The 25,931-nt window shown below is 41.5% G+C and overlaps 2 protein-coding genes across 3 annotated transcripts in view; one reads left to right on the top strand and one right to left on the bottom strand.

The window, feature by feature from the left end:
* The first annotated feature begins 444 nt into the window (after positions 1-444).
* NF2 (NF2, moesin-ezrin-radixin like (MERLIN) tumor suppressor) overlaps positions 445-25,931 on the top strand; it is a 78,066-nt gene continuing 52,579 nt past the window's right edge. Inside the window, exon 1 of one of the 2 annotated variants that reach the window (XM_063085034.1) lies at positions 445-915. In XM_063085034.1, the coding sequence (XP_062941104.1) occupies positions 802-915 (114 nt within the window). In that variant the 5' untranslated portion in view covers positions 445-801. The remainder of the gene's footprint in view (positions 916-25,931) is intronic. The other variant, XM_063085027.1, reaches the window with a different exon arrangement.
* LOC134371165 (large ribosomal subunit protein eL39-like) lies at positions 21,762-21,917 on the bottom strand. Its single transcript, XM_063088186.1, has one exon. The coding sequence runs from the start codon at positions 21,915-21,917 to the stop codon at positions 21,762-21,764; it is 156 nt and encodes a 51-aa protein (XP_062944256.1).

Below are 25,931 nucleotides of genomic sequence, written 5' to 3' on the forward strand. Positions count from 1 at the left end.
CTGAACCAAGGGAGGGAACAGACTCCCGCGCCCCAGGACCAGCCTCCATTTGGTTTCCCGGGAAAAGCACACCGAGCTCCGCAGCCTCAACCAGTCTTGCTAGAGTAGGCGTACTCTACGAACAAAATCGTTCGGAGTGACTGCCCCTATAGCCACTCAACACCGAGCCCAGGCCCGCGCCTCCTGTTTGAGCGCAAATTCCAATTGGTGAAGTCGCCCTTGAAGGAGGCGGGACGGAGCGGGAAAGTTCCGCCTCCCTTGGAGTTCTCAGCCAACCGCGGCGTCTGGGAGGCAGCCGTCGACCTACGTTACGCTGTGTGTAGTAGTCTGGGAGGCCTGAGGGAGGGGAGGGGACGCTTCCCACGGGCGCGCGGAGCGAGGACGGTGACAGACGCGCGAGCGCGCGTGCGCGCCCGGCGGCAGCGCGGCCCCGCGACTCTCGGCGGCCGCTGAGAGGCGCGCCGGGTCTGGGCAGCCGCCGTCTAGGATTCTTGTCTCGGAGCGTCCCCGACGTCTCCGGTCTGAGTCCCGGAGTGCTGGGCCGCGTCCGCCCCGTCGATCCCGGCTCTCGTCCCTTCCCTGCAGCCGTCAGGGCCCGCCCCCCAACTCCCCTTTCCTCTGCCGGGGCAGGGTCCTCGCGGTCCATGCTGGCCGCTGGGGACCCTCGCCGCCCACACCGCTCCCAGGCCGGCTGGCCGGCCACCATGGTGGCCCTGAGGCCTGTGCGGCTCCTCCAGGGGGGCTAACAGGCCCAGAGCACAGGCCTCGGGACGTGAGGGTCCCGGGCCTGAGCCCCGCACCATGGCTGGGGCCATCGCTTCCCGCATGAGCTTCAGCTCGCTCAAAAGGAAGCAACCCAAGACGTTCACCGTGCGGATCGTCACCATGGACGCCGAGATGGAGTTCAACTGCGAGGTAACCGGCCGGCAGCCCCGACGGGCTGCGGCGAGAGGGAGCTCGGCGTCTTCCCCTCTCGCCGGGCCCGGGAGTGCTTCCCTTGCCTCGGTGACAGTCGAGGTGGAAGCTTGAGGGATTCTTTTTATATCATCTTCTGGGCACTGATACAGACGGTCAGAACCGGAAGCGGCCATCTAGGCCCAAGTCCTCATGTTAAAGAAAATTGCTATTTTTCGTAGGGCTTTTGGGTTGAACGCTTCCTGAGGTTTGTTTTCATTCATTGTTGTTGGAAGAGGCTGGAAGCTTCAGTAGTAGCGAATTCTGGTTTTCACTGTCAGGCTTAAGCTAGGCATAAGCTGAAACTCTAGGGAGTGTTTTTGTTTTTGTTTTTGTTTTAAATTTTATTAGGTAATACTGTTATGTGGCCAGTATTAAAAGTTTCATCTTGTTTATTGGAAAGCCTATACTTGTTTTCCTCCTCCAAAGCTTACATATTCTGGAAAAAACTCTTAAAGCTCTTTGAGAAAGGAGATGGTGTCTTATATTTCCTTTCCATACGGTTTCTAGCATGATGATAAAAGCTGTCATTTGTTGATACTTTCGAAGTGCCGGACACTTGCACATTTAATCTTCACAGTAATAGCCCGATGAGATAGGTACCTCAAACCATTTATCTAGTAAGTGGTGAAGTGAGGTTTTGAACCAAGCTCTTAACCAGTGTAGTACTGCTTCTCAAGTATTTTAAGTTCTTGTTATTGAAAGTGTGGTTTGTGGACCAGCAGCATTGGCAGTAGTAACCCAAGTCAGCTTTTGGCATACTTTTTCTGTACAGGGCCACGTAGTAAATATTTTCAGCTTTGTAGGCTATAGGGTCCCTTTTTGGAACTACTCAACTCTTCAACTCTACCATTGTAACACAAAAGCAGCCTTACACAGGATTGACTTCCAGCAAAACAGCAGAGCTCCACTGACTCTGTCCCCTGTAAAACTGGTGAAAATTATTTTTTAAAACACTATTTAAATCCTCTGGAAGTGGTCCTAAGGGCAAACAGCAAGTGAAGAAACATGTATTCAAGAAAATCTATGAAAATTTGGTAAGAAAGGGAAGAGGCTGGGGTATTTGAACCAAAACCACTCTCTCCTTCCTCACTCCTAGCTTAGTGAAGTGGAGATTCCACTCCAGACTGTTAAAACCACAGCACAGGGCTCCCTCTCCCCCAGCTCTCAGACAGAGGGCTTTGTTCACAGGAGGAGCAGGACTTCAGCATTTCTCATCCTGCCTAGAACTACTTGTTGAGGCCGAGCCCCAAGTGAGTTCAGTTGAAAGATGAGGCTCCCTTCTTCCACCCAGTCCCTAATTGTGGAATAGGGTTGTACCTTGGGTGTGACATACTGTGATTACTGGGGTCCCAATTGCTTTTGCCCTAGCTTGGGCTTGTGAGATGGTGGTTCCACAGCCAGAGAGGCAAGCTAAGACCTCAGGCTAGTGTGTCTCTCCTACCCGCTACCACCAAGGCTCAGTTTCTGGAGCGGGGATATCACTCATAAGATTGCTAAGGTCCCCTTCCCCAGCTCCAGAGTCCTGGCTCAGAGACTTTGCCTAAGGGGAGAAGCAGGCCTTAAAACAGATATCTCCTAATCTCTTCCCAAAGGAATTGACTTCATTTACAACACAGGGTGGAGAAATTCATGCCTAAGGGCACTCTTGAGAACTGTGGAGGTTTTGGTGAGAGGCAATTGGGAGATTTGATGAAGATACAGCCCAGGGCCGGCCTGTGGCTCACTTTGGGAGAGTGTGGTGCTGATAACACCAAGGCCACGGGTTCGGATCCCATGTAGGGATGTCTGGTTAGCTCACTTGGGAGAGCATGGTGCTGACAACACGAAGTCAAGGGATAAGATCCCCTTACCAATCATCTTTTAAAAAAAAGAAGATACAGCCTGCTGGAAATAATGGGGGAATAAGAATGCAAGGAGCCCTCCTGGGGTTAGAACGAATGTCAAACATTGACCTTAGGAATGGTTCCCTCAAAACAGCCATAATTTGATTGGATTAGTTTGTAGAGCAAGTTAGCCCTCAGGGCATTGTTGAAAATAATAGAAAAATAAGCTGTAATTAGTGGAGTTCAACAGCTGGGTGTGATCAAGGAAAGTAAAGAGAGCCCTACCAAAAGCACTGTCATCCAGGGTGACTGTGCACATACCTGAAGCTGCACCTTCCTGAGGAGCAATATCATAGGCTTTAACACTGTGGGGAGGCGGGGGGGGGGGGGGACTAGTCCCCAGAGTTGGTACAATATATAATCTAAAATGTCCAGTTTCCAACAAAAAATTACATGCAAAGGAACAGGAAAGTATGACCCATGCACTGGAAAAAAGCTGGCAACAGAAATTGCCTGTGAGGGCAGCCAGAGGTCAGATTTAATGAAAAAAGCTTCAAACTAGTCATTATGAATATGCTCACAGAACTAATGGAAAGCATGATGACAAAAAAGTAAGGGAAGGAATGATTACATTCTTGCATTGAATATAAAATATTGGTATATAGGAATTTTTAAAAAAGAAACCAAATGAAAATACTGGAGTCAAAAATTTTGAAGTAAAAAGATTGTCTACTAACAGGGACTCAATAGTAGATTGAAGTGGCAGAAGAAAGAATTAGTGAAGTGGAAAATTAATAGAGATTATGCAAGCTGAAGAATAGAGAAGAAAAAAAGAATGAAGAAAAATGAACAGAGCCTCAGAGGAATGTGGGAGATCGTTAAGCACACCAACATGTGAATAATGGGAGTACCAGAAGGAGAGGAAAGAAAAAGGAACAGAAACAGTATTTGAAAAAATAAGGGATGAAACTTCCTAAATTTACTGAAAAACATTAACCTATATATTCAGAGAGCTCGATGAACTCCAAGTAGGATAAATACAGAGAGATACACAAAAATAGTAAAGAGATACACATCATAATAAAACGCTGAAAGTCAAAGACAAGAAGAAAATCTTGAAAGCTTGAAGAGAAAAATGATTCATCACTTACAAGAGAGACCCAATAAGATTAACAGCTGATTTGACAGAAACTGTGGAGGCCAGAGGCAGTGGGATACATATTCAAAGTGCTCAAAGAAAAAATTCTGTCAACTAAAAATCCTATGTCTAGCAAAGCTGGATATAGATAAAGTAGACATTTTTAAATGATGGTGAAATGAAGACTTTCCCAACTAAACAGAAACAGAGAGAATTTATTGCTTGAAGACCACCTTACAAGAAATACTAAAGGAAATTCTTCAGGCTGAAATCAGGTGACACCAGACTATAATTCAAATGCAGACAAAACAACAAAGAACACTGGTAAAGGTAATTATGTAATTATAGAAGAGAATATAAATGCATATTTTCTCCTTCACTGATTTAAGAAACAATTGTATAAAATAATATGTAGATAATGTACTGTGGGGTTATAAGATAGACATGTAATATATGAGGGTTCTTCAAAAAGTTCATGAAAAGATTTGTATTATCTCTTAATTCTGTTTTTCCATGAACTTTTTGAAGTACCCTCATATGTATAATATATTTGCCAATAACAGCACAAAGTAGGTGGGTGCAAGCAAAGCTGTAATGGGCCAAGGAAATGACTACAGATGGTAAAATCATAACTATAACAATGTATTGTTGGTATGTAAGTTTAATAGATGTAATATGTATAACAATAATAACCACAAAAAATGGGGGAAGGGAGCTATGTATAGTTATGTTTCTATATAACCCTGGAATTAAGCTAGTATAAATCTGAAGCAGCTTCTGATAAGTCAGGATTATATGGTAAACCCTAGAGCAAAAAAAAAAAAAAAAAAAAACAAACAACTAAAATCATGAAATAATCATTAAAGAAATTTAAATGCTTTATTAGAAAATGCTCAAAGTAAGAGAAGTAGTAAAGGAGGAATAGCGGAACAAGAAAAGACATAAAACAAAAAAAAGTAAAATGGGAAGTTGAATGCCAAATAATTAGATAAATAAAATGGACAAATTCCTAGAAAGACATAACCTACTAAAATTGACTCAAGAAGAGAGATCATCTGAATAAACCTATAACAAGTGAAGACCTTAAATTAGTAATAGTAAAAATAAATAAATAAATAAAACTACCTACAAAGAAAAGCCCAGGCTCTCTCCATTAGAGGCCCTGATGGCTTCCACCACTGCATCCTACCAAACATTTCAAGAAGAATTAATATAATTCTTCACAAACTCTTCCAAAAAAATAGAAGAGGAGGGAACACTTCCCAATTAATTTATGAGACTGGCATTACCCTGATATCAAAACCAGACAAAGGGCTGGCTGGTTAGCTCTGTTAGAGTATGGTGCTGATAACATCAAAATCCAGGGTTTGATCCCTGTACTCTCTAGCCACCAAAAAAAAAGGGGGGGGGGGGAGGGAAGAAAAGAAAAACCCAGACAAAGACATCCCAAGAAAAGGAAACTATAGACCAATATCTCTTATGAATATAGAAGCAAAAATCCTCAACAAAAATACTAGAAAACCAAATCTAGCAACATATAAAAAAAGGCTGGCTGGTTGGCTTAGTTGGCTAGAGCATGGTATTATAACCCTGTATGGCCAGCCACCAAAAAATAAATCAATAAATAAAATAAAAATTATACACCATTTAGAAGTGGGTTTTTCTCGAGGAATGCAAGGTTGGTTTAACTTCAGAAAATGGGTTAATGTAAATAATGTAATGCATCATATCAATAGAATAAAAAACAAAAATCACATGATCATCTCAATAGACAGAAAAAGCATTTGACAAAATCCAATTGTTTTAATTAAAAAAAAACCCACTGAACAAATTAGGAATAGAAGGGAACTTTCTCAACCTGATAAACAGCAGCTATAAGAAACCCACAGCTAACATCATACTTAATGATGAAAGAATCTGTGTTTACTCCTAACATCAGGAACAAAGACAAGGATGTCCACTCTTACCACTCCTATTCAACATTATAATGGAAGTGTGAGCCAGGACAATTAGGCAAGAAAATACAATAAAAAGCATCAGTACTGGAAAGGAAGAAGTAAAACTATCTCTGTTTGCAGGTAACATGATCCTGTATATAGACCCTGAGGAATCCACTAAAGAACTATTAGAACTAATAAATGAGTTCAGCAAAGTTGCAGGATACAACATCAATATACAAAAATCAATTGGTGGTTGTTTTTTTTTTTTTTCCCCCCGCTGGCTGGTAAGGGGATCCAGATCATTGACCTTGGTGTTATAATACCACACTCCAACCAACTGAGCCAACCATCCAGCTCAGTTGTAATTTTGTACACTTGCAATGAACAATCTGAAAATGAAATTAAGAAGATTCCATTTACAATAACATCAAAATATAAAATATTTAGAAACAAATTTAACAAAAGAATTGCAAAACTTGCACTCTGAAAACTGTAAAACATTTCTAAAAGAAATTAAGGATCATTTAAATAAATGGAAGAACAGTCTTTGTTCATACCATAAGAATTAAATTAACATTGTTAAGTTGGCAATATTCTGAAAATTGTTCTACATGTTCAACCCAATTCTTGTCAGAATCCCAGCTTACTTCTTTGTGGAAATTGACAAGGTGATTCTAAAATTCATATGAAATTGCAAGGGACCCAGAATAGCTAAAACAATCTTGAAAAAGAACAAAGCAGGATGACTTGCACTTCCTGATTTCAACACTTGCTACAAAACCCCTATAATTAAGACAGTATGGTACTAGCATAAAAACAGACATAAAGATCAGTGGAATAGAACTGAAAGCCCAGAAATAAACCCTTACATCTATGGTCAACTGATTCTTGACAAGGGTGCCAAGACCATTTAGGGGACTAAGAATAGTCTTTTCAAAAAATGGTGCTGAGACAACTTGATAGACACATGCAAAAGAATGAAATTAAACCTGTTTCTGACACTATATATGAAAACTAACTCAAAATGATCAAAGACCTAAATGTAAGAGCTAAAATTATAAAACTCTTAGAAGAAAACATAGGGATAAATCTTCATGTCCTTGCATTTGGCATGGGATTCTTAGATATGACACAAAAGGCATGAGCAACAAAACAAAAAATAGATAAACTAGACAACGAAAATTAGAAATTTTTGTGCTTCAAAGGATACCATCAAGTAAGTGAAAAGAAAAAAAATTAGTAAATCATGTATGATAAGGGACTTATATCTAAAACATAAAGAATTCTTATAACTCAGTAATAAAAAGGCAAATAAACCAATTTAAAGATGGGCAAAAAAATAAAATAAAATAAATAAAAACAGGCAAAAGATCTGAATAGATATTTGTTCAAGGAAAATATACAAATAGCCAATAAATACATGAAAAGATACTCAACATCACCAGTCATCAGGTATATGCAAATAAAAAACATAGTAAGATACCATGTTACCACAAAGAGAGCCATCCGCTAGGATGACCAGAATTAAAAATTCATGTAATGTTGGCAAGAATGTGGAGAAATTGGAACCCTAATACACTGCTGGTGTAATTATTGTAATTACATTAATGTAAAATGGTGCAGCCACTTTGAAAAACAGTTTGGCAGTTCCTCAATTAAACAGAGTTACCATATGTAGTGGATTGAATTATGTCCCCCCAAAACTCACTGAAGCTTGAATTGTTTTTTTATTTAAAAAATTTTTTTGAAAAGATGAATGGTAAGGGGATCTTAACCCTTGACCTGGTGTTGTCAGCACCACACTCCCCCAAGTGAGCCAAACGGCCATCCCTACATAGGGATCTGAACCTGTGGCCTTGGTGTTATCAGCACCACACTCTCCCAAGTGAGCCAGGGGCCGGTCCTTGAAGCTTGAATTGTATCCCCCAAGTTTTATGTAATAGAAACTTAGCCCCCACTGTGTCTGGTAAGAGGGTGGGAAATCCTATTACGGTAATTGAAAGGTGGAGCCTTGAAGAGGTGATTGGATTGTAGCACCATGCCGTAGTGAATGCATTAAATATGGTGGTCCTGGGAGTGGTTCTGAGGGCTTTAAAAGAAGAGAGTCTGTCTCTCTCTCTCTCTTGCTCTCTCTGCTTCCACCATCTTGCAATGGGAGACCCCTGGGTCCCTGTCTCGACCACCAGATGGACTTTGAACTTCCCAGGCTCAGAAACTGTAAGCAATAAATTTCGTTTTTCTTTATAAATCACCCAGTCTCAGGGATTCTGTTATGCAACACAAAACGGACTAATACACCATATGACCCAGCAATTCCACACTTAGATATTTAATCAAAAGAAATGAAAATATGTTTATAGAGAAACTTGTATGTGAAAGTTTATAGCAGCATTATTCACAGTAACCAAAAGTGGAAACTGTCGATCCACTGATGAATGGATAAACAAAATGTGGTATATTGATACTACGGAATATTATCTGGCAATAAAACGGAATGAAGTACCAATCCATGCTACAACATGGATGGGCCTTGAAAACATTGTGCGGAGTGAAAGAAGCCAGTCACACAAGAACACAGGTGATTCTATTCATATGCAGGTCTAGAATAGGAATATCTGTAGAGACAAAGTAGATCAGTGGTTGTTTAGGGCTGGGTAAAGCAGGTGAGGGCTATGGGGTGAAAAGCTAAAGTATACGAGGTTTCTTTTTGAAGTGATGAAAATGTTCTAAAATTGACTATGGTGATGGTTGTACAACTCTGCAGATATGCTAAAAACCATTGAATTGTACACTTAAATGGGTGAATTCTGTTGAATTGTACACTTAAATGGGTGAATTTAAGTTATGTGAATTATATCTCAATAAAGCTATTTAAAAAAAGCAACCTTGGACAAAATGTAAACAATGGGCGTGAATGTGTTTCAGTAAAACTTTATGGACACAGGAGTTTGAATTTCATATAGTTTTCACAAGTGATAAAATATGTATGTGTGTGTGTGTGTGTGTGTGTGTGTGTGTGTGTGTATATATATATATATATATATATATTTTTTTTTTTTTTAAAGATGACCGGTAAGGGGATCTTAACCCTTGACTTGGTGTTGTCAGCACCACACTCACCCAGTGAGCCAACCGGTCATCCCTATATGGGATCCAAACCCGTGGCCTTGGTGTTATCAGCACCGCACTCTCCCGAGTGAGCCACAGGCCGGCCCCATGTATGTATATTTTAACCATTTAAAAATGTAAAAATCAGGCCGGCCCGTGGCTCACTCGGGAGAGTGTGGTGCTGATAACACCAAGGCCACGGGTTCAGATCCTATATAGGGATGGTCGGTTAGCTCACTGGCTGAGCGTGGTGCTGACAATACCAAGCCAAGGGTTGAGATCCCCTTACCGGTCATCCTTATAAAAAAAAAAAAATGTAAGAATCATTCTTAGCTCTCAGACTGCATAAGAACAGGTGACAGGTTGGATTTGTCCTGTGGGTCATAGTTTGCTGACCTCTGATCTGAGTTAATGTGAGAGAGTATGAGAGACTGTCCCTTAGGAAAAGAGGTTTTGTATGACATTTCTATTTTTTAAAAAAATTTTTATTGAATCGTAATTGATTATACATATTTTTGGGGTTCAATGTTAACATGTTGATCAAATCAATATTACTAGCATATATATTGTTACAAATCGTACTTATTTTTGGGCCCCTTGTCCAATCTCTCCCCATCCCCCTCTCCCTCCCACTCCCACCTCTAATTACCCTAGATTTCTTCTCTCCTTCTGAAAGAATAATGTTTACTCTGTTGATTTGTTACCTAGATGATCTGTCCAATGCTGAGAGGTGTGTTCAGGTCTCCCAATATTATAGTAGAGCAGATGATTATTCTGTCACTCTAGAATGGGCTTTGTGGAGAGAGACATCCTCTTCTTTTCTTTGGTCTCTGCTGGTGACTCTCCTTGTGTCAGGGCACTCCAGTGGCTAGCAGACCATCTGCGTGGTGTTGTGGTGTCTAGCTGCTTTTGCGGCAGCTGTGGTTATTGTGGCTGTGGTGGGCCACCCACATGGAGGTGATGTTTTTGGCATGCTCCTTGGCATTGGTGGTGTGCCTGGTTGTGTGTGTGTAGGGGGGTCTGGTCCCTGGCTCCATGTCTCAGGTCCCTGGGCGGGCCCTGAGGTGCTGGTGGTGTGCATGCGCTGGAACTAATTTTTTGTCCTTTGTTTACTTCTTAAAATGGGGGAACTTCCTGTGGGGACCAGTACTTGAGCTGTGTGGTTTAGCTAAATTGCTGCTTTGCTGCTGATTCCCTAGGGAAGGCTTTTTGTGCAGGTTTTAATGGTTGACTTTATAGGTACTTCCAGCTCTCCAGAGACCCAGTGCACCTGGATTGCATAGAAATTCTGATCTTGGCCTGAGTCTTTTCATCAAACTGCACCCCATGCAATTCTATATTCCTGATCAGTCATCTCTAAGTGGTCCTTCGCTGATTGGGGTGCCAGTCAGCTGTCCTTGCTGTGTCCCAGTGTTCTCCTGGTGGGCCCATCTGCAAACTGCCCATGCTGCAAACACTTCCCATGGGATGGGCTGGGTGCTGGTCCCTTGCGATGACTCACTGGCCTCTGAGTGGCTCCTTTTTTTCAGTTGTTGTGGCACCTTGCTCCTATGTGGGCCTACAGGAACCCTATTAGTGGTCTTGCTGGCCTGGGGGCCACCAAGGCCCTCTTCTCCCCTGCTGCCTCCAAGCAACTTCATCCGAAGGGCACAGCTGCGGCTTTTGCTGGCTCCCGTTCCGTGCACTCAGCAGCTTCAGCCTTAAAATGGCCACAGCATGAAATGGTTTGAGTGTTTTTTTCTTTCTTTCATTGTGGCTTCTCTCACCTGTATGCACTTCATAGGTCTCTCCTCCTCTTCCCCGAGCTCTAGCGGCCCCAGCTTGGCTGTTGTTGCTTTTTATAGTTGTGAATTGGTTGATTTTGGGAGAGAGTGACGCTGGGGACTGTCTATTCCACCATCTTGACCGGATTGTATGACATTTCTTCAGCCGTAATTTTGCCAGGAAAAACTGTTATTATTTTTTTTTCTTTAAACGGATGCCAGACCCAAAGATGATGAACAATATTATGAGCTACGGCAGGGTTTCCCAACCTTGGCATTATTGACATTTTGGCTGGTTAATTCTTTGTTGTGGGGAGTTGTCCTGTGCATTGTAGGAGGTTTAGCAGGGTTTCTGACCTCTACCCAGTAGATGCAGTTTCCCACTACCCTGCCTTGGTGTTGAGATCAAAAATGTCTTCAGACATTGCCAACTGTCCCTGGGAGGAAACGCCCTCTCATCTCCTCTCTCCCTTTCCCCCGCCTGCGCCCCTACTCTCACCCCACTGAGAATCATTGAAAGGCTAAGAGTGACATTCAGAGAGGCTTCTGCATTTGGTATAGTGCAGAGCTTATCAAACTTTAAGGTTTTTATCAATGCCCTGGAGATTTTGGTAAAATATTGATTCTGATTTAGTAGTTCTGGGGTGGGACTGATAATTCTGCATTTCTAACAAACTTGCAATTGGTGCCAGTGCCGTTGGTCCAGGGACCACACTTTGAATAGTAGAGCAGTAGTAGAGAATACATGGACTTTGAAATAAGACAGATCTGCGCTTGAATTCCAGCTAAACTACTTCTACCTTGGTCAAGATATTTAAGCTCTCTGGACCTCAGTTTTCACATCAGTAAAATGGGACTAATAATACTGACCCTGCAGGGTTGTTATAAGGATTTGTGGAATGCATAGTGCCTGGCAGAAAGGAAGAAATAGAAGGGACTATAATTGGCCTAAAATAGGAGGCTTGCATCACTGTGGGCACTGCCCTGTTTGATTTGTCAAGCTGTTGCATCTCACTGAACCTTGAATTCTAGTGGAAATTCCTATTTGTAAATGATCTAATATTCCGTTAAAACTAATAGTAGTTTGGGCCGGCCCGTGGCTCACTTGGGAGAGTGTGGTGCTGATAACACCAAGGCCCCGGGTTTGGATCCCATATAGGGATGGCCGGTTCGCTCACTGGCTGAGCGTGGTGCTGACAACACCAAGACAAGGGTTAAGATCCCCTTACCGGTCATCTTTAAAAAAAAAAAAAAAAAAAAAGTAGTAGTTGTTTGATTTATGTTGATAGAGCTTGGAGAAACTATTAGTTTTACTCTCCTGCCCTATTTTTATATTGTACATTAACTGAGTAAGGTGCTGATGCAAGGAGATTGAAGTTGCATTTTGAAAAAAGAAGGGAGATGGTACTTCTGGATTTCTTGGCTTTACTGAGGTCAAATGTAAGTGGCTTTCCAAGAAGGAGTGAATTTCAGAACCAGTGGAAGTTAACATATGAGTCATGTTACCTTATGCTAATAAGTTCAGAGGTTTTGCTGTAGAGATGGGGAGAAACTCTTTCTTGCACTACTTGCTGCATTGCACAATTGGCATGATGCTTGGGAAGATTTTTCCACTTGAAAGATTTGATATTTGTCATTTTGAGGAAGTAGGTGCTGAATGTAATTTGCCAGGAGGCTAAACAATTATGTTATTTCTTATCTAGACTGGAATTTTACTCTAATAATTCAACGTACCAGTAAGAAGAACCAAATATGAAAAATTTCTCAAAATTTAGATGTGAGAGATTCTAATACCATCTTAAAATGAAAACAAAGTCTCCTTCTCCTATTGGTTGGCAGCATAAATGCTTCCACATACCCAAACAGGATTTGATTGGATTAAATACAAACACTATAGATCAATTCAACATACAAGTGGACATAAATTGTCCATAATAGAAAGAACTTTCAAAAGGGAAAAACAGAAAGAACAACTCCAGTATTTTCAGTAAGATCTTAAATCCTCGACTCCCTAAGATTTAGGCAAGTGATCTCTTTTGAGGATGTAAACTCTGGGAGGGCAGTGTAGTTATTTCGTTGCTTAGTCATACAGAGGAATAGTCCTATATTTGAATGCACTGAGAAACTTTCATTCTTGTTTCAGAAGAGAGGCTGTCCTCTACCTGTTCACTGCTGGGCTCTCCCATGGGGTTTAAGCAGTGCCTGTGGATGGTGTAGGTGCTCCTGCTCAGGTCTAGAACGTGTACAGACAGGGTGAATGATGAAGCATGCGTGTTGGGGAAGCTGTGTGAAGAAGGAAGAAGGGTATATGGTGGCCAGTGCTGCTGTCCACTGGACCCCATGGGACTCCGTGTCTACTCTTTTGTGGGAGGAAGGGTAGGGAATAGCAGTTTACTGTACTGCCAGGTACAGTGCTAAATGCTTTAAACACATTATCGCATTTGAGGCTTATACCAGTGACTCATTTATTTGTTCAAGAGATATTTAATAAATACCCACATGGGCCAGGCAGGGAACACCACCTAGCAGCAATCAAGACCTAGTTAGGATGTAAGTGCTGTCATCGGCCTCATTTTCAGAGGGGGAAATGTAAGCTCAGAAAGAATAAATAGCCTGGTTAAAGTCTCAGTGGAGCCACTGTCTATTCTGAAAGGGAAAGAGGAGGACAAGGACAGGTAGGTAATGGATGAATAGATGGGCACACCATTTGACTTTAACGACCAATAAGGCCTGCAGTTGCTTATTTGAACCTCCCAACAAGGCTTTCAAGAAAGTTGGGTAAGTTGGGGCTGCTGAGGTTACAGCTTAGAGGTTACGACCATGGATTTGGGAGCCTGATCCCTGGCTCTGCCTCTAACCAGTTGAGTGACATTAGAGAGGTTCCTTAACCCCCTCACATGCCTTTGTTTCCTCATCTGTAAAATGGGGATTGTAATAATTCTTCTTGCCTAAGGTTGTTACAAGGATTAAAATTGGGTTATTATTGGTAAAGTACTTAGAATAGTACCTGGCCCAAGGTAATTGCCATATAAGGGTTGATACAGAAGAGTTTGAAATAAGTCCAGGGCCCCTCATTTGTTCCCTTTGTCAGCCTCTCCTACTCTTCCTCACATACCCTCTTTACTCTGGGCCTGTTGTCCTGGTTGTTCTTTCCTGAAAGTGCCAAGTTCTTTTCACACTGCTACACCTTTGCATAAGCTGTTCCCTTTGCCTGGGATGCCCTTCTCACTTGTCACCTGGCATAGATGTGCTCATTCCCTTTCTAGGCTCTGCTCAAGAATTTCCTCTTCTTTGTGTCGAAGGTCACCACACAGCTGCTAAATGATGGGGCTGATTTGAACCCAGGTCATCTTTCTTCCAGACCAGCTCTCTTTCCCCTACACTAGGCTACCCAAATTGGAAGCTCAAAGTAGAGAAAAGGAGAAAAAAGTTTAGAAACCTGAAGAGTTTCTAAATATTTGGTAAAAAGGAAAAAGAAAGTAGAAATAAGAGAGCCTTCAAAGGACTTCCTAACTTAACAACTATTTGTCTATAGTGTTATTTTCTTTATTGCGTTTGGTGTATGATACTATCTGAAAACCATTTTGTGGACTTGCAGGGGGCTTAAATTTTTGCCAGATGAGTGACATGACTAATAACTCCTGCTACATTGCATCAGTGTCTAGTTTGTCTTTTTTAAATCAACAGACATTTTCCATAAGTAAATCCTTTTCACTCATCCATGATCTACTGGGAATTCCTTGCCTTTGGCCTACAATGAAGCTTGTTTTATTATAGTTAAGTATTTTCTGGTTGCATATTATCTGTTCAGACAACATTGTTTCATTTTCGTTAACTCTTTTAAAGTCTACCCTTTTCTCCATCCTCCCTGTCCCCATAGTCCATTTCTGGAGCAGCCCATATTTAAGGCATTGGAGCATGCAGAAAGATAGTAAGAGGGAAGGTGCTCATAGTCTAGTTAGAGAAACAGGACTCATATGAAAAGATAACAAAGATCTCTCTGTCTCTCTCTCTGTCTCTATCTCTCAAATAAGGGTGTATTACTGTTGAGTGGGAAAGAAGAGTTACTGTTCAGTGGGGTGAATAATGGATGGAAGCCCTGTGATTCAAAGAGGGAGAGCTGAGGGCCGCCCCGTGGCTCACTCGGTAGAGTGCGGTGCTGATAACACCAAGGCCACGGGTTCGGATCCTATATAGGGATGGCCGGTTTGCTCACTGGCTGAGCGTGGTGCTAAAAAAGAGGGAGAGCTGTATTTGAATTGATAAGTCCAGGCTAGATATTGGAGGCCCATGAAAGCCAGATTAAGGAGTTTGGATTCATCAGATGTAGTGGGGAGCTTTGAGGTTTTTACTAGGAGTGTGATTTAAAGTGATCAGCATATAGAATGACTTGGAATGTTTGGGGATCCTGGTGGAGAGAGTTGGAAACAGGGAACCTAATTAGAAGACAAACGCTTTGGGCATGGTCTCACACTGAAACTTAAAAACAGTGGGACTCGCTGCAGACTAGGACAAAACTAGGCAGATGTATTTAAGGGTCTAGTGAATACAGGGATCGGGATCTTCTATGACCAAGAATGAACAGAAGACCTACTAAACTCAACATTGAGGAGGTACCAAGGTCCATAGTCTGTCCTCAGGCACTGAGGCTGGCCAGGCAGGAGGGAGGTTCTGGGTCAGATGAGGTCAGTGCCCTTTCTTGTGTCTGGTCCCTGTGTGCAGTCAGGGAGTTACTTGTGTAAAACCATTGAGAGCCCTAAACTGGTGTGTGAACAGCCAGCTTCCAGGTGGATCTCCTCTGTGTGAATCAGTGCTTTCCCTCCAGGCCTTAGTTCTTCATCTGCAAAATGAGGGGAAGAACTTGATTTCAATGGCCCTGAGCTTTAACATACTGTTTTAGGTGATCTGGGTGGAAGAGGCTCACTGTGCTCTCCCTCTTTCATATTTCCTTGCTAGGTAGGAAGTCATCTCAGGATTTGATCACATAGGTGTGAGGAAAATCTGCTATAGGACAGAAGGCAAATTGCTCAGGGAATAAGAACTAGAGTCCTGATAGAAGGGGTAAGTTGGCTTGAAAAAGCTCTGCCACTGCCACCTGCTTCCCAAGCGATCTTACACTTCATTCTCTAAACCTCAGTTTCTGCATCTGTAAAAGAAGAATAATAGTATCTTTCTTATAGGGCTGTTTTGAGACATTTGTGGGGTGGATCTTTACAGACACTTGGTCCAGGGCCTGACCAATAGTAAGCATTTGGTAAATATCAGCTTCTTATGTTGTCATGAGTTGGGAGTATAGGAACAAAGAGGAAGGGTCTCATGCTAGAGGCACTGTGAATTTTCTCCTTAATTTTCTTTGAACCTTTTTCAGGTTATCCATGCCTTTATTATTGTAGACCTCTAAACTCCATAGTTCACCTAAATGTAATGAACTTACCTTATGCCATACTCCTGTTTAAGGATCTTCTTTTTTGTAATGTATTATATAATTGATCTCTGTTTAGCTTGATATCCACTGTGATAGCAGGATTCTTTTCTGATTTCTGCTGTATTTAATTATTCTCTGTTCTTTTGTCTTCAATGTGTCATTTTGAAATTTTTTTTTGTTTTTGATGACTTCTCCAATTATTCATGCTAGTTTTTCATTCCTGTCCAAGAACATTTTTGGTGCTTGTTTATTTTTAATTTCAGAAGTTAAAGCATTTGTGGTTTTAAAAACCCAGAATTTAGTTTTCTCAGAACTGCTAATCTATTCAGCCAGCTGGTGATAAGGCTTTGCTGGTTTGTTACAGGATGATGTGTCCTATCCTACTGTCTGTGCTTTGTCTAATTTGGATTCTAAGTTCACACGTTTTAGGACATTTTTAGCACATAAAAATTTATTATCAAACTAGTGCTGACTTCAGGGAAAAAAATCTTTAATCAAATCTTTAATCACCCCTTTTTTTTGGCAGCTGGCCATTAGGGGGATCCGAACCCTTGACCTGATGTTATAACACTGCATTCTAACCAACCGAGCTTATCAGGCAGCCCTTAATCAAACCTTAAGTCACTCTTGTTGAGACTCAAGGTGCTTGTCCTGAGTTAGGAATCACTCTGATAACACTAGGTGGCGTCAGAGCACATTATTTCTAAAGACACTGGGCCTTTTTCCTCTTCCAACTTTTTCGCTACTATTTTTTTTTGCTTCTTGGTCAAATTTGGACATAGCTTTGGAAAATACACAAAAAACTCTATGTTAGTAAGTTATGTTGCTTATGACTTTCCCATTCACCCTGCCAGTTTTAGTTTTCTAGTTTCAGTAGTTTTGACAGTTTGACATTCAGATAAAACTGAAGCCCAGAGTAATTACTGAACTTATCTGGACTGATCTGTGATTTTAAATTCACCGACAGTGTATTTACCTCCTATCCTACTCATATTGATTTTGAAATTAAATCATTCCCATAAATATGTTTGGAAAGTCTTCAGCCCACAGTAGTTCTTATCTATCTCCAGAAATTTTTACCATTTCTACCCATTCAAACCTATACCTTCCAGAGTTGTTCAAGTCAGTGTCATTATGATTGATGACCATGAAACTAAATCAAAAGGTCAAGCTAGAACAGAAACAGAATATTTAAATTTTCTTTTTAGGCTAGGGTCTGGGTTCTACGTAAGCTGGTTTGCATGAATGGATTATGTTCTAACTCTGTGTGCCGGGAGCTTTTTTTTTTTTTCCTGTGGCTGGCCAGTACAGGGATCAAACCCCAGACCTTGGTGTTATTATCGCCATGCTCTAGCCAAGTGAACCAACCCAGCCCTGGGAGCTTTTTGAAGGAATGGTCTTTTACATACAAACTACAATTTTTACAATGTCTAGGGCAGGAGTAATCAGTTGGATAATACTTAGTCATGGGTTGTGTTTCATAGTCTGCTAGTTTTACCTAATGTTTAGGCATTTGAAATTTATGCTTGTATCTTATCTGCATTGAATTTATGATTGTTTCCTATTTGTTGCTCTCTGCAGAATTATTATTCTAAGTATTTCAAACATTTGCAATCATCGATAATTGCTGAATATCAGCAGCAGGCTAGGTGTTAAAAACTTGTTTTTCAGTGGCATTATAATTACTATTTTTTTATTACATTAGAGAATTCATCATTATACAGTCAACTCTTGATTATTAGGAGTAAGGAACATGATAGCAGAACACAAGTAAGGGCAAAGAATATAGAAACCACACATAAATTAAATGTTGTGTCATTTACATCCCTGAAAATCATTTTAAAATATAGAATGGTATGGTAAGGGATTAATAGAAAATTACTGTAGCAGTGAAAAAAGTACTACATGGTTTATACAAAACCATCTCAAGCTCGTAGACTCAGAGGGTGGTGATAATCCTGAAAGACCACTTAGCGATTGCAGAAGCTGAGACCCAAAGAGGTTAAGTGACTTGCCTGACACAGCAGGTTTGGGTGTTTTATAGCTATTTGACAGGGCTGTGATTGCTCTCATGTTGTGAGCTATATTCCAAAGATAGAGAATGTCTTCTTTGCTTTTTGGAGGACTGTATTGCTTTTTTAGCACCATAATTGTATTGTTTCTTTTTGCTTTGTCATCTGTCAGCTGATTTGGAAGCACATCTTCTTTATTCATGGCATCATGGAATCTGGGGATTACATGGGACATAAGAGATTTACAGATGAAGAAACTGAGGCCCAATTGAACTGTGGCTCACTGAAGTCATAGACTTGTTTGTGGTTGATGGAGGGAGTCTAGGATATAGATCTCCCCTCTAGATTCACTACTGCTCCCATAACCACCCTCTACTTCAGTGAGAAAGATGCCAGAAACTACAAATATAAGATCTTCCCCTCCCTCACAAAACTGTTCATTTTTATGTTGAAAGACTTATCAGAGTTTAAAACCTCCATTTTGTGGCTTCCCAAGGTGCTGCAATTTGTTTCTTACTAGTCTCTTTTGTTCTGTGGAAAATCTTCTTTGGTTCTTTGAGATTTACATTTTCTTGCCAAGGTATTTTTAGAGAGAAGAAATCAGTATGTATCACCAAAGGGGGGAAATATATACCTTAAGGCCTAATTATACAATTAGAATTTTAATAAGGAGTGTCATAAATTCTTGCTTCTTTGCAATCATTACTTAGAAGACTGTTCTACTCAGAAGCCTCATCTAGTTATCATCATCATTATCATCAACATCATCAGCCAACCACAAGCATTTATGTAGTATCCACAGATTATATAGCACTTGCTTGGGTTCTGGGAAACTTAAAGCATGTGTGTGAGAGAGAGAGAGAGAGAGAGAGAGAGTGTGTGTGTGTGTGTGTGTGTGTGTGTGTGTGTTAGCACTTGCCTTCAAGGAGTTTGTGATCTGTAGAATTGTAGGAAACACAGGAAACTTGGTGAAAAAGACACCTCATTTTTCCATATGTGTAAAGTGCATACTGACTCACGTATATGGTATTGGATAGGGGTTGGGTGGGGGGAACAGCAGTGAGATAAAGGAATGGATCTTAGAAAATCTTAGAAAGGTCTGGTTATGAATAAATGGAAGCACATAGGTTTGCTAACCTGGGAGGAGGGCACAGGTTCGGTTGTAACAAGGCAGGATAATTGGTTGAAGGAGGGAGGAAGCAATTGGTGGAGAGCCACGAAACCAATCATTTAAATAGATTTGGCAAAATCACAGAGACAATTGGAGGACTGGGAGAGGAAAATTACTTGCTGTGCTTGATTATGGCAGAAACTGATAGGGCAAAAAATTGGATTTGGGATTTTTTGCAAAGAGGAGTTTTCAGGTTTGTGAGATCTTGCCCAGATTTATTATTATTATTATTATTGTTATTATTGCTATTATTATTATTATTATTTTCTTGTCCATATTTAGATGAGGGATGCAAGATTTGGGATTGGGAGCAGAGGAAATGCATCTCTTTTTTGCTATGATCCTATTTCTGTTTGGAGAATCACTTTTTTCTTCATGTTGAGAAATAGTGGCTGAGAAGGAGTGGTGTATTCTTTAATTGTGGAAAGGAAATGGCATGTTGGTTTTGCAGTTTAAACTCATGAGACACAAGAACTACTTTTGTGATGTGGCAATACCACATCCTGAATTGGGGGGTGTTGGTTTTATACCGTCATTACTGCACTTTTTAAAATCCTCTTTGATTAGTCAGAATAGATTTTAATGGAATTCATTATTCACTTACTGCACAGCAGAATCATTTTTATAACTCTGTTGTGTTTATCTTGTAAATTGAGGTATTTGACATCAATTTTTTCAAAACAGACAAATGAAAGTTGTCTTTAGGTTTGGATCTGGTATATTAGCATCTTAAATTCTCAAGTCTTCTATAAATCCGTTCTTATAGACCAGGTATGACTGCAAAAGTCAGTTATAGATAAACATTGAGAGGAGAAATCAGTCATCCTTAGTTTTCCATTTCTTTCTATTTTTTTTTTTTTTAAAAGATGACCGGTAAGGGAATCTTAACCCTTGACTTGGTGTTGTCAGCACCAGGCTCTCCCAAGTGAGATAACCGGCCATCCATATATAGGGATCCGAACCCATGGCCTTCGTGTTATCAGCACCACACTCTCCCAAGTGAGCCACGGGCCAGCCCTCTTAGTTTTCCATTTCTGAAATAATGGTAAACATGTGGCACATATCCTGGGTCTGGGGAGGTGTGTTCCTTCTGTTGCTCTATCTGTAAGGGAGATAGCTTTTAAATAGTCTTTATGGCAAATACTAGGGTGGGTTGTGAGCTAATTAGAAGAAACCCTGATAAGGGAATGCTGTTTGTCAGTTCTTTTTCATCTTCTGGGGAGTAGACAGCCAGTCAAGTAGCATTCCTTGTGTGCCTGGTAATCCAGCCCCCCAGACCTCTGCAAAATGGAATAGTGCTTCTTTCTTAGCTTTGTCCAGATTCAAGTCTTCTCTGTAAAGCCCAGGTTTCTCTGTGGGTTCTAATTCTTAGGCATTTCACATATAGTAGCCAGGTTTGGTACTCTTTCTTCTAGTTGTGGCCTTTTCCCATCATGTGGCTGGTTTCCTACTCACCTTGCACCGTCGTTTAGCAAGTACAAGGGATTTGATTGTTGATGGCTGCATGGCCCAAAGAAGTTGGAAGAAATGCAGAAGGCTGCCAAAGCAAAAAAATAATAGCAGTTTCAGGGTTGAGTGTAAACCTGGCCAATTGTAAGATGGCAGTCAGTAGATATTATTCTTAATGCTTCCCCAGTTAATAGACCCCACTCAGCACTGCATTCCAGCTACGTTACTGCTGGGGAGGGTAAGTGCTTAGTGCTATTTACTTAAAACATCCTAGGTTGATAAATTATAAGCACTTCACTCTGGGTAAAACTCATAAATTCAGCTCCTACAAAAAATAAGCTGACAGCACTTAGTCCTGTTTATAAAGTTCATGCACATCTATCTTTGATACAGGCATAAGTATATATCTATGAAATAGCACCGCAGCCTGTTAAGGTAGTGGGAGAGCACAGCCACAAAGGCAAGAAGCATCATACTTCCAGACTCCTTCCCATTAGCCCCGAAGCTTGAAGGGCACCTTGAGGATGAGGCCTGCAGAGGGGTAGCTTGCATGCAGCGGAGTCCAGATTCGTGCTCCTTTCTGCCTTTCTTCTTTTGCAAACCACCTTTCTCACTCCCTCCACCTCTCTTTTTCTGTCTGCACGATGAGCATCTGCCTCTTAGCCTCCCTCCTCTTCACGAGGCTGAGATGAGGCAGGGAGCTGTGGCGGATGTAGAACAGCTTGAACACTCTGGGCGGGTGGAAAGACATGGGTTTGAATGATCATTTCATCAGGACCCGGAGCTGTTCTATTTTTTTCCCCCAAACAAATGGTTTCACATATTTATTACTGAACCAATCTATTAGTGCAGAGCATATAAACAAATAATTTTCATAATAAAACATCTCCAACTGTCCAGATAGTGATGACATTTTCCACTTGATACAATAAGATGATAGTGACACTGATATAGCATAAATGTATGTGTTATTCTTTAGAGACCCAGCTTGGTTCTTCTCCAGTGTCTCTTCTTAGAGTTGTACCTGATTTTATTACCAGTTTTCATCCAAATCCACTGGGCAATGGGATGATTTTGCTTTTGTTTCTTGGTCAGGAATTGCTTGATCCTAAAAGTCTTGTGAAAAGACATGGTGAGGAACAGACTCAGCCACACACATCATGATGGCAGCTGTTCTATTTTTTAGCAACCTGTTCAGGAATAATTATAAACCCTAACAAAAAGGCCTAAAAGTAGTGTGAGTACAGGGCCTGAAAGGCTTACGTGCCATCAGGTATCAGAAAAGGAAATATTTCAACAAGACAATAAATGTAAGACTCATCCCACCAGTCCTAGCTTCTCAGAGCCCCACAGGCATTGTTGCGGGATGCATCACTGCTCCAAACCAGTGACTGAACAACCTTGTTCCTAATCACCGTGGAGAGTCAGAATTGTCACACACATTGGGCTGAAGCTGCATATTCAGTACTGCATTGAACATTCAGTACTGCAGATAGGATAATTATGCTGTTTGTCAGATTCTAGAAAAGAGCAAAGAACATTCCTTCACTTTGCAACAGCTTGGACCCAAGCAGCAGGCATGCTGTTCCCTCTGGCTGGCGTGACCTCGCTTTTGTAAGCCCCTTCAGCACAGTCCCAACTACCACCTGGCTTTCAACACCCAGCTGAGATAGCATCTCCTCAGGAAAACCCTTATCCATGGAGCCCCAGGCCCAAGTTGTGTTCCCATAGCACCCTGTTCTGTTAGCACTTATTACCAGATTGTGGTTTTGTGATCCATTTACCTGTCTGTCTTCCCTGTCAGACATGAAGATGGACAGTGTCTTTTCCTCAATTCATCATTTATCTCCTGTGCCGAGCACAATCACTAGAATGTAGTTGGGTGCTCAATAAATGTTTGTCAAATGAGTGATCATATGGTTAGCTTGATGAGAATTGATGGCATACCTTCTGATCTGTCATCCATCATCCGTGGTGTAAAGCAGGGCTGGGAGGCGTTAAACAGTGCCACTTGAGAATCTAAGGAGAGGAGACAGGGTTAGAACTAACAATAACTATCCCTTATTGAGTGTTTATTTACTATGGGCTAAGCACTGCCTTAGGCTTTTTAAATGTATAAATGCACTTAATCCTTAGATCAGTCTGCTAAGACACGTTCTGTTTATTAACCCTACTGCAAAGCACAGGAAGTTCAATAACTTGCCCAAGGTCACACAGTGACAGCAGCTGAGATTCATACTGATGGTAGATAACCATCACTTATCTGTGCTTTTTGGACTGTTTCCTGGAAAGAATTAGCCCTAATGTCCTGAGGCATCCATCGGATGTAATGATTTAACTTCTCCCCTGTGTTTTAAGAATGGTATTAGTTATATTCCATCATTGGGAGAATGGAGAAAATAGTCACCAGATAACTTTCTGTGTTCTGCAGTTCAGATGAGCGAGGTGGAGTTAGTTGACAAAGAATTGGTTTTAGATAGCAGTTTTAGTCCTTTTGGAAACACAGCAGTATTCTCCAGTCAAATTGAACTATGCTGCTTTTATTTCCTATTAGGACCATCTAAATTCTTTTGCCTCTAGACCTTTACATATGCTGTTCCCTCTGCCTGGAACATACTTTCCTGCTTGCTCCTCCTTCCCCAAGCTCAGTCTTCACTTGCCTTCCCACCATGAGTCAGTGTAGATGTCTTTTCCTACCCCTCCCAGCTAGGAGGTCCCTTTACAGGGTTCTCAACAGCCCCTGGGTGTCCCTGTTGTGGCACTCATGTGCTGGGTAAGGGAGGTCATTACCTTCCTTGCTGGTTCGTGTCCTAGACCTGTGAGAGTGGAGACTTGTCTCTTATTCATTCCCTATTTATCCCCCGCACCTGGGGTGGTGCTTGGACACAACATGTGTTCACTAAATCTGTGTGGAAGGAGTGGATGAGTGGGGGTTAATTTTGCTTTAACTCTTTGAGCTTTGGGTTTTTGAAGTAAAGTCAGTTCTGTTGTTTGCATTGTTTGCCGTGTCTTGGGTGCACACTCAGCCAGCACTGAGAGGAACTGAAAAATGACTAATACTGTTCTTGTTCTGAGGTGCCTGCAATCTAGAGAGATGTTTAGTTGACAGCAAGTCACTTCATAGCATCAGCACAGTGTAGTGAACCAGTGATAAAACTGAAGGCAAGCGTGGTCTGGTAAGTGTGGCAGCATCCTGGAAGTCCTGTTCACAACCTAAGACCTTGCTTCCACTGGGTGTCCTGAGAACCACCCAGAGCAACTATGACCAACGGCTCTTGTTTGTAAAGAAGTGGAAACCCAAATTAGGAAGACTGAGCAATCTTCATACATTTGAGGAAGGGCTTGTTGAAAAGTACCACCTTATATAGATGACATGCTGAGGTTAAATTTTACCCAACCGAGGACCTTCTTGATTACGTATAGACAGAACATTCTCTTTTATAAATGAAGTTAGGACTTTAAATCAACCATATTTAGGATGTCTCCACCTGGTTTCTTCGGGCATCTTATCTTTTTTTTTTTTTTTTAAATTTATTTATTTATTTTTTTAAAAGATGACCGGTAAGGGGATCTTAACCCTTGACTTGGTGTTGTCAGCACCACACTCAGCCAGTGAGCGAACCAGCCATCCGTATATGGGATCCGAACCCGGGGCCTTGGTGTTATCAGCACCGCACTCTCCCGAGTGAGCCACGGGCCGGCCCAGGGCATCTTATCTTGTCTAAAAATTAGTTGCTCTTCTATATCTCCAAATTTGCTGCTTCTCCTATATTCCATGTCTCCTTTAGTGGAACCGCCTGGTGCTCAAGTCAGAAATGCAGATGTTCCTCTTGATTCTTTTTCCTTCTGTCCCCTGTTTCAAGCACCAGTTCTGTGACTCTGCATCCTTTTCACTCCTCAGGCTGTCCTTTCTCCTTCCCACTGCCTTCCTTATGGTAGGAGTTGGACTTCTTTCTGCCCTTCTATTTTTTTTTTTTTGTGGTGGCTGGCTGGTACAGAGATCTGAACCCGTGACCTTAGTGTTATAAAGTTGCACTCTAACCAACTGAGTTAACCATCTGCCCTTCTTGATCCCAGGCTCCTTTCCTCCAAATCATTCTCCAATCTGTTGTCAGAGCACATCCAGAATGAGAGCTGAATCTGTCGCTCTTCTGCCCGAGTGTCTTCAGAGAGTCCATGGCTATCGACTGAAGTTGAGCCACGTAGTCCCACTTGGAGCCCTATTCCCACCACGTCCCCTTCTGAGCCCAGACTGTCTGTTTCAGTTCTACCAGATGACTTGTAGTTCCCTGCAGAGATCATGAGGTTTTTTTTTTAAGACTTATTTCCTTCCTTCATCTAACTCTTACTTGCTCTTTAAAGCCTTATCTGGCCTGGGTCCTTGCCTGTTTCTTCTGCAGGGACCCTGCTTCTACCATTTTGTCTAATGTCTAATGTTGTTTGGCACACAGGGTGTGCTCTATAATATACTCGTTGAAAGAATAAATGAGTACCAGAGGTTGTAATTTACATTGAGTTATAAATGAGCAATATCTGACTCTTCTGAGAATGGGTTTTGTTTCAGACACTGGTTACTTACTGGAAAAGGTGGCTGGGGAGTGCTGGTGGAGAGCAAGGAAGGAAGCTTACAGAGCAGGAAAAGAGGTGCTTAAGGGACTGGGGGTTTGCCTACATTAGATCACCATGAGGAAGGCCAGTAGTGTCTGCTTTGATAAAGAATCTGTGACTCAGTGTCTTTATTTGTGCAAAAAGGGGATGAGCCTACAGTAGGTAATTACTCAAGGTCATTTCCAACTCTGACAGTCTACGATTCTTCAAGTCAAAGTTAAAAATCTAAGGGGGCATGCTGAATCAGTGTAAGAATTTTTTCTCTTCTCACTTTATTGTAAGCTCCGTGGGGGCAAAGACATTGTCCTTTTGCATTCAACGAAGATAGTTTCACATTTTAAAAACAAAGAAGTAGCAGGTAATATAGGAAAACTGCATATCAACTCCCAAGTCAGGACGTTCACTTATCATTCCCTTGGCAGCTTTCGTTTCGATGCACTGCACATTCCAGTTGCAGACAGGCCCCTGTGTGTTGAAGCCTGGCCCAGCCACGGCTGTGAGTTATGGCAGATTGGGAATCGTTACCTTGATTTTCCC

The sequence above is a fragment of the Cynocephalus volans genome, chromosome 2 (assembly GCF_027409185.1).
Source record: "Cynocephalus volans isolate mCynVol1 chromosome 2, mCynVol1.pri, whole genome shotgun sequence".
Lineage (NCBI taxonomy): Eukaryota > Metazoa > Chordata > Mammalia > Dermoptera > Cynocephalidae > Cynocephalus > Cynocephalus volans.